At 44.2% G+C, this 8,772-nt stretch overlaps 2 protein-coding genes across 3 annotated transcripts; one reads left to right on the plus strand and one right to left on the minus strand.

The window, feature by feature from the left end:
* Positions 1-12: 12 nt before the first annotated feature.
* LOC9654628 (DNA-directed RNA polymerases II, IV and V subunit 3) lies at positions 13-1,451 on the minus strand. The gene is made up of 4 exons (XM_002983378.2): positions 1,118-1,451; positions 875-1,033; positions 575-812; positions 13-515 (listed from the first exon to the last, which is right to left on the minus strand). The coding sequence occupies exons 1-4, from the start codon at positions 1,405-1,407 to the stop codon at positions 240-242; spliced, it is 963 nt and encodes a 320-aa protein (XP_002983424.1). The 5' UTR covers positions 1,408-1,451; the 3' UTR covers positions 13-239.
* A 110-nt stretch (positions 1,452-1,561) lies between these two features.
* LOC9654911 (squamosa promoter-binding-like protein 15) lies at positions 1,562-5,519 on the plus strand. Of its 2 annotated transcripts, none has more exons than XM_002983246.2 (10): positions 1,562-2,543; positions 2,595-2,785; positions 2,838-3,445; positions 3,495-3,569; positions 3,617-3,724; positions 3,782-3,899; positions 3,952-4,084; positions 4,136-4,268; positions 4,322-4,948; positions 5,000-5,519. In XM_002983246.2, the coding sequence occupies exons 1-10, from the start codon at positions 1,885-1,887 to the stop codon at positions 5,453-5,455; spliced, it is 3,108 nt and encodes a 1,035-aa protein (XP_002983292.2). In that variant the 5' UTR covers positions 1,562-1,884; the 3' UTR covers positions 5,456-5,519. The 2 variants fall into 2 exon arrangements, with proteins under 2 accessions (XP_002983292.2, XP_024544081.1); XM_024688313.1 differs by having other exon boundaries at positions 2,841-3,445.
* The last annotated feature ends 3,253 nt before the right edge of the window (positions 5,520-8,772 follow it).

An 8,772-nucleotide genomic window follows, 5' to 3' on the forward strand; every position in this document is an offset into this window, starting at 1 on the left:
TAATCTAGTGTCTAAAACCAAATGTAATGTCTTACTCGGCTAAGCAACCAACATGATCTAGAGAAAAAGATTCGTGCTGAGACTTCGGAGAAAAAGCTTAGAGCAACATGCTCCGGAACTAGAGAAAAAGCTTCAGACTCGTTCTCAGCAGCTGGAGGAAAGGACCATACTTCCTAGCTACCAGTAAACCACTAGAAAATCTCTACCTCAAAAAATTTACAAACCTATCGAGCTCAACTTTAGAAGCCGCCACGCATGTGTGCTCCAAGATCTCCAAACTGCTCGTCTGCCTCGTCGCTTCCAAAGTTGAGCTTGACCGCATCGAGCTTGCTGCGGAGGATCTCAATGGCATTCAGGAACATTTGAGCAGCCTTGATCGCTCCGGTGGATTCCACTGTGAAGATGAAGCTGTCCTCCTTGCCATAGATCTCCACAAGGCCAGGCTTTCCCATGGCTTCCGCTTTCTTGATCACTTCGTCATCATAAGTGTATGCCTCTGGGTCGACCACTTCCACCTATGGAACAAAGCTTTGAGCTTTAGTTTCTTATCAAACTCTAAGCTCGACTGGCTGACCTGCTGTGTCTCTGGATTGATCTCAAAGACTTTGGTTGGGCTGCTATCGACCCATTCTCTTTTCTCCTCCAGGCTCAGCGTCTCCATGAGATTCTCATTGATGTGGATGTCAGGCTCATACTGAAACGTCACGGTTGCCGCTGGCGACCATTTGGCATGATCTTTGGCAATGCCTTTCCTGGCAATGGCACGAAGCTTGAGCTCCTGTCCTTTCCGGAGTTTTACAATGAGAATGCCCCTGAGGTGCAAAGCAGCAAAGTCAGTGAAAAAGCATGAAAAGGAAAGAGAATCGCAACCAACTTTTTCTGGTTGAAGTTTTCGATGTCCGGGTCGTGTCCAATCGAGTCCACTGGCACAACTTGTGAATCCGAGCTTTGAAGATCATGGCTGGTAACATCCAGCGTTTCCTCGGATGTGCATTTCACGGACAGCGTGAACTCGATCGAGCAGTAGTCACACCTGCAAATAAAATAAAATGGTTAGAGCCATGTGTGATGCTAGCAAAAAAAAAGGAAGAGAAAGACTTAGTTACATTCTTATTACCTTCCATCGCCGTCGCATTCGTCGCAGTCCCGCGAGTAGCGCATCTCCATGGCCTTGTCGCTGGTGAGAGGAATCAAACCTAGACGATGCGCGATGAACTCGTCATTGAGGACCGACGAGTTCGCCTCAATCTCCACCAGGTCGATCGCCAGGGTCGGAACCTCGGCAATGATCACACGGCGCAGCGCATTAGCAATGCTGGCGTCGGTATCGCGCAGCTCGAACTTGAGGAAATCATCCTTGAGGTCGCGAATCCGGACGGTGGGGAAGCGCTGATACGAAGCCTCCATCAGCGCCCGGAGGAACCCTAAAAAATGGTCTCCAGGGTTTTAGGTTAGAACGTTTTTTTTTTCTTTTACCGTGCAGTACCAACGAGGCCCACCAATAGCGTGTTAGTCCGCTTTGTTGCTGCTACCTCTGGCAGACTTGACAGCCTCTCTCGTACCACCATGGCTGTTTCGCGCTAGGTTTAGGTCTCTCCATTCCTCCACTTGCTTTGCTGGATCGACGAGCGGCGGAGCGCGGCGCCAAGCGCTACAGCCAGATCTCGCGGCCAACAGGTAGTGTTCTTGACAGATTCCACCGGCGCGGCGGCCGGGATCGAGAATGCACTGCCATAGCCCGCGGATTCTCCCGTAATTTTGCCGCGGCGAGCTCCCGCTAGGCTTGGAGTTGGGGTTTCTTCCGTCCTTGTCGGTCGTCGGTGGGGGATCGATGAGCTTGGGGGCGAGAATTTGAGCTTGGATTGAGGCGAATTGGGCGTGGCCATGGAGAGCGAGCCCGGCGTGACTTTGGGGACGAGCTACTACCAGCACCAGTTCTTTCCAGGGGGGGATCTTAGCCTCTCGCCCGACCCGGGCGAGGTGAAATGGGGGCGCTATGTGGAGACTCGGGGGCCTGAGAGGAATGACTGGGATGTCAAGGCCTGGAATTGGGACAGCCTGCTCTTCCTGGCACAGCCCTCGTCGGCGGACAAAGCTGGTTCCAACACGCAACTTGACCACCACCACCATGCTGCTACTCCTGCCACTGGGCTCAGCTTAAAGCGCGATCAGGAATGGCTGGCCTCGTCGCCAATGAATGCGACCAAGACAATCGTATTGGATGCATCATCCACTGACGAGGACGATGCCGAGTGCCTGACGCTCAAGTTGGGTGGTCGTACGTACTCGTCTACGGACGAGTCCGCTAGGAATGGGAAACGGCAGAGGTCGACGTCTCCTGGTTCTAGCTGCCAGCAGCCACAGCAGCAACAGCAACAATCGCAGCAGCAGCAGTATCCAATGTGTCAAGTTGACGATTGCAAGGCGGACTTGAGCAATGCGAAGGACTATCACAGGCGTCATAAAGTCTGCGAGATGCATTCCAAGGCCGCGAAGGCTCTCGTGTCACGAAACATGCAGCGGTTCTGCCAGCAATGTAGCCGGTAAACTTGTTTCTATTGATGGATTTTCGGATTGAAAGTGTTGCCTTTCAGATTCCATCCACTTCAGGAGTTTGATGAAGGGAAAAGGAGCTGTCGACGGAGACTTGCCGGGCACAACAGGCGGAGGAGGAAGACACAACCTGATACCGCGGCAGCTCAAGCTTTCCTGCTGTCAGAAGACGATGTAGCTGGCAAAAGTGCCGGGCTGCTGAAGCTGCTGCAAGTTCTATCACAACTACAAGGTACACAAGATTTTGATGGGAATCTTGATGTTAATCTGTTAGTTGCCTGCAGCAGCTAGCGCTCTTGAAAAAGCAAACGCTGTCCAGGAGCGTGATCTGGCCCTCGAGTATCTCAGAAGAGCCGTGTCCGTGTCAACTGCCCTGGGGGACTGTAGCAAGGAAGGCAATGGCTTCGGCCAAAAGCCTGAAGTGAAGTCACCGTACGATGCTCAAGTTCTCTCGGCCCTACCGGGCGTACCTTTGCTGGATGCGTTCTCCGTCTTGCTCCAGAACAACTTGAAAGCTCAGGCAAAGGAAATACCAGCGCCAGTGGTGTCTCAACCTCTGCAAAACGGAACCGACTACTTGCCAAGAGGAAGTCATGCTCCGCCACCACCATCAAGGCCGGCACATTCCGTAATTGAGGTCGATGGTCCGTCAGGACATAAACCTTTTCCTTTCCAATCGCCCGTGGCTGCTGCTGTCAATAAGGCTGCTGTTGCTCCCGACTCGAGAGACGCAGTCAGGCCATCACTGCTTGGACTTCTGGGAGCACGCGATAGACCTCCCAGTCCTGCCGTACCTCCAACATCGTTTATTCAGGCTGGACATTCTCAACAGTCAAGTGAATCCCAATCGGGCTCCGAGCAATCGCCTGATAGTTCCTACGCTGATTGGCAGGTAACGAAGAGTTTATTTCTTGGAAGGATTTTAACGCGACTTCTTACAGGAGCGAACGGGAAGGATATCTTTTAAGCTGTTTGACAGGAATCCTGGTGATTTTCCGCAGCTCTTACGAGCACAGGTAAGGAGACAGGCTATTGATTCTAATCCAGTTTTCGCTTTGGCTAGATTCTTGAATGGCTCTCACATGTTCCCTCCGACATGGAAAGCTACATTCGACCTGGCTGCGTTGTACTGGCTATCTTTTTATCTATGCCAAATTCTGCATGGCAAAAGGTGTGCTGTCTTTGTTTTTTGGATCTTATTTCTATTGTCATTTTGTGCTCAACTCAGCTCTGCAATGACCTACTTGGGAATCTTAAGCGGCTAATTGATTCGTCTCCTACCGACTTTTGGAACAAAGGCCGGATACTTGTGCAAGTTTGCGATCAATCTGCATATGTAGTCGATGGTATGCGTTCTGCTTTTGTGTCTTCTTAACCTGTTCTTTATATTTTACGTAGGGAAGGTGCAAGCTGTCAGCCTAAAATCAAGAGATTTTCCCGAAATTTTGGCTGTTAGACCTCTTGCAGCTGTAAGAAACGAGGAAACAAGATTTTTGGTGCACGGTGTTGACCTCGCTGGTGCAGATACGAGGTAAAAGATCATACGTCTTTTGGGATGTTAACAGAGTATTTTCTGTTGTAGAATTTACTGTGCGTTCCATGATGAATATAATCTTCAATCATGGAGCGAAATTGACGCAAACGAAGAGGATGCTGAAGGCAGTTTGTGTTTCACACACACTCCGTGCGAGTCTATCGGCCGGTGCTTCATTGAGGTACAAACGTATGACAAATGGTAATCCATCGTTTGACATGATGGGCTTTCCAGGTGGAGCGCAATGGCGGCAGCAGCTTTGCACCCGTTTTGGTTGCAGACAATGCAATTTGTGACGAAGTGCGAAGCTTGGAAGAGGATATAGAGATTGCTTCGTCAAGAGCAGCGGCCATGGCAGACAGTTGTGCGTTCCCAGAGGAGTACTCTGTGGCTTTCGTTGATCTGGTGGAGCTGGCTGTAGAACACGAGACGTCCAGGTTCTTGCATGAACTGGGATGGGTGTTCCAGAAGCAACACTGGCAGTTGATGAAGAAACAAGATCATTGCGATCTCCGCAGCTCAACGATGAAGCGGCTGCTGATGTTCGCGGTGGAGCGCGAGTGGTGTGCAGTGGTGAAGGCACTCCTGGACACGCTCTACAGCTTCAAGAGCACCGGGAAGGTGGAGGACGTTGCGGACGTATTAGAAAGTGTCAACCTTCTCCACAGGGCAACAAGCCGGAACAGCATCACTATGGTAGAGTTCCTCTTGACGTATCAAAGCCCGGTGGCTAAGAGAAAAGAGAGCTACGTATTCTCGGCCGCTACGGCTGGGCCTGCGGGACTGACGGCTTTGCACGTCGCAGCGTGCATGATAGGAGCGGATCGAGTCGTTTCCGCCTTGACGAGTGACGCTTCACAGGTAACTTGGTCTTCTTTTTCTTTCCATGACTTTGTGTTTTTCGTTCCTTAGGTTGGCTTGCAAGCTTGGAACTCCGCTCGAGACATTAACGGCCAGTCTCCATTCGACTGTGCACTGTCTCACGGGAACTTCACGTACATTCAGCTGGTATGGAGCAAGATCGCGGCGTCCAGAGGCAAGTCTATTCCATCTCAAGCCACTAACTGGATCCAAAACGCGTTGAGCATCGAGCTGCCGCCATGGCCGTCGTCGTCGACTCAAACTCCAGGAGGATCCAAGATGCTGCTTCCAGCTTCTTGCGGGAGCGAATGCGTAGCAGCAGCTGGGCAGCATCCTGTCCGGCAAAACTTTGCGGGCATTCGGGGTCCCATGTACAGGCCCTTCATCCTGTCCATGGTGGCGATAGCGGCGGTGTGCGTGTGCGTGTGCCTGCTGCTCAAGAGCCCCGTGGAAGTGCGCTTCATCTCGCCTTTCACATGGGAGTCCGTCCAGTTTGGCCCCAAATAATAATGTGGTTGTTTGTAATATAAACATCTAAATCCAATCTAAAATAAATCAACAGTTTAGCCTATACAATTTACCCAACCGGGCAGTTTGAGATATATAGGTTTGTTGTAAGAAGCATGGGATTCACCTCATTCACTCTTGTCCTTAGTACCATCTATAGTATAAATATAAATTAAAGTCCCATTTGTATTGTATCTGGAAGTAAGAGGCATGACTGTGGTGTTCTGAAGTTTAATTCAATAGGATGCAACAAAATTCACAGTGAGCCATTTTATACTTGTTGTAGACCATTTAAGTTGATAAGTAGTGTATGAAGCAATGTAGATAGATTATAAAATTCAGCAGATTATCAACACAAAAAGCTATTATTTGCTAAGAGCTCTTTAAAAAGGACCTGGATGCCAACTAGATGCTACTAAACTAATTGTGCTAATTTAATTGTAGCTATAACTTCTAGATGATAATGAATTTTAGCTAAAACTTTAAAGAAACATCTAAATGAGTAAATTGAATATTGAAAAAATGTTTAACCCAACTATAGTGTCATAATAATCAGACTTGAGATCTCTTTAAAACCAAATGTAAAATTTTGAATTTAGACTTCCCATGAAAATCATGTAGCCAAAGATTAGATATGCTTAACCTCAAATATTTTAATATACTTAATGAATTGGAAAAAGAGTGCACTTTTATTCATATGTCTTTTTCCTTTATATTTAAACCCCAATAGGAAATTAAGTTTTGTTTTTCAAGTTGGTCGCTTACAATTTAATATCTTAGCTAGTAGGTGAAAAATGTGTAAAGGAGTCTTCTAAAAGACACCATGAATGTTTGGTACTAAAACCATTGGCAAAAATATTACTATTGATGCTAAAGAAGAAAAAGATTCCTGAAAATGACAAGTTAATAGACAAGAGAATACATCTCCTCTAAAAGAAAGTTGGCTGAAAGAAAGACTTTTCCACCTCACCATATGCCAATTTAGATGCTAAAAATCTTCCTCAAACCTGATATAAAAGTCTTTGCTAAGAATTGAAAACAAGGTTGGCCTAGTAAACATGAACTCCTTGACATCAAACATTTATAGAATTTCAATTGTAACTTGTGATTGGTTGACCTTCACTAAGTTTTGAAAAATTGAGTCAACATAGGAGGAGTATTCCAAAAACCTTGTCCAGTCAGATTGTTGATGATTGCCATGATACTTAGCTTCAACTGAGACCTAAAACCTTAAAAAATGGATTTTCTAGTATTGTGATTTGAAGAGTTCTTAGAAAAAGGATTATTGAAAAAGGTGGTAAACATAAATGTGGTAAGAGGGGAATGGGATGGGATACATTAAGATGGAAATTTTTTGTGAAAGATGATTGGAGTGGAAAAATGGTCTCAGAGTAAAAAATGGTGGCACGTTAGGGTGGCATTGATATGTTAAAGATGATCATTTCGATGGTAAATCTAAAGCAAATAAGAGGTTGTCAATAGTCATTATACTTCTTTGCCTCAACTCTTAACTGGATTATAAGAAAAGATTAAATTGCATCTCTCACATAAAAACAAGTAAAAGATAGTCAAAAGTTCTAGAATTAATTAAATCTAGGATTCATGCAACCAAAAAGCCTGATCTAATAATCGTTGGAATTAAAAAAAAAAAAAAGATCTAAAAAATACAAGATCAAAGATTAAAGAGGAAATACTTAACTTGAAATTACCATGGATCTTTTGATTTGTACTATACTCCATATAATGCCTCACATGAAAAGTGAGATATTCTACCATGGTTGGATCAATTGTAAGGGATTTTGCAACCTTGTTGCACATTCAAGATTCCATCGGAAACACATTGGAAAATGTGTATTTCAATAATTAATCTGCTCTAGACATATGGAATAATCTCTGAATATATCCAGGAATATACATAGACTCACCAAGTGAAGTGTAGGCTGGACATATGTTGACAATATGCTCTACATACTACTTAGAGGCACATTTCTTGTGGTAGAGGGGGTATCAGCTCTTGGTTGTTCTATAACTTGTGATGGTGTTAGCATAGATTTCAGTCTTTGGTTTTAGTTTTGTACCACCTCTGAAGTGTGTTATGACCAAAACTTGGGTTGCTAGACCAATTCTATCATCAATACAAGATATGTAGTTGGCTATTTCTAGAGACTCCTCAAAGGTTCTAGCAATCGACCAAATAATAGTTTTTCTCCCACCATCCATTCATCCACTCACATTCTCAAGCAACAGATTCTCTCTTTCTCTCCTCTCTTCCACTTGAACTTTGAGTTGATTTTGGGATATAAAAGTATTTACCATTATACAAATTCTGAGGCTGGGATCTAGGTTTAAGACTCTCTTCCTTAGCATACTTATTTTCTTTAACTCTTTTATCTCTTTTGTTCTTCATTTTCTTGGTTCTAAATTTTGATTTAACCCTACAATTTTCCCCTTATTAGTTTTTTCAGCATGTTTTAAAACTTTATACTTCATTCTTATATCTCTTTCCATTTTCCATTTCTCTCTATCATCTCAATTTTCATCATCCATTATTTATATGCAAGATCTAGCCATTCTTTTCGAACTTGTACGCCATGGGTTCAAGCTGCACCAAAGGGTAGGTGATCTTTCAATGGTTGTTTGTTGGAGGGGCTGGGTATTTTTTGAGCTTAGCTCACAAGCTGAGCTCAAGATAATAGATGTCACTATAGTTCACTAGATGTTCAAATGATTGGTTTGGGATAAACTAACAGTTCCATTCAAAATTTAAGACATATCTTCAATCCAAGAAGAAATTAAATAATATAAATCCAATAAGAAACTAAATATCATAAGTCAAAGAAGAAATTGTATAATACCACTATAAAATTTGAGTAGGAAAAGAGAACTAAATTTAATCTTCCTCATAATCCACATCCAAATAAAGAGGAATTTGTAAGCTCTTGAATTTAGACTTCCTAGCTTAATACTATTAAACCTATGGACACTTAACCCTAACTATCCCAAAACCCTCAATTGATTGGAGAAAAGGGTGCACTTTTGTTCATAAGCTTTTTCCCTTTGTATTTGAACCACCCCATAGATCATCTCTTATGTCGTTTTCTTTGATTACTTACAAAGTTTTTATAACATAATACTCTCTCACTGTGGGCTCTTGTTGTATATGAGTGCAATTGCTTCTACATAGCATGGCAAGTTATAGCGCATATCATCAATCCACTTAATATACACACATGTTTTACCTTTATTGTAAAGGCACTTTTGGATAGATGCCTTAAAACAAGGAGGAGATTCATATTGAATAAGTGTGTTGCAAATAT

This window comes from Selaginella moellendorffii, unplaced genomic scaffold, assembly GCF_000143415.4.
Source record: "Selaginella moellendorffii unplaced genomic scaffold, v1.0 SELMOscaffold_57, whole genome shotgun sequence".
Lineage (NCBI taxonomy): Eukaryota > Viridiplantae > Streptophyta > Lycopodiopsida > Selaginellales > Selaginellaceae > Selaginella > Selaginella moellendorffii.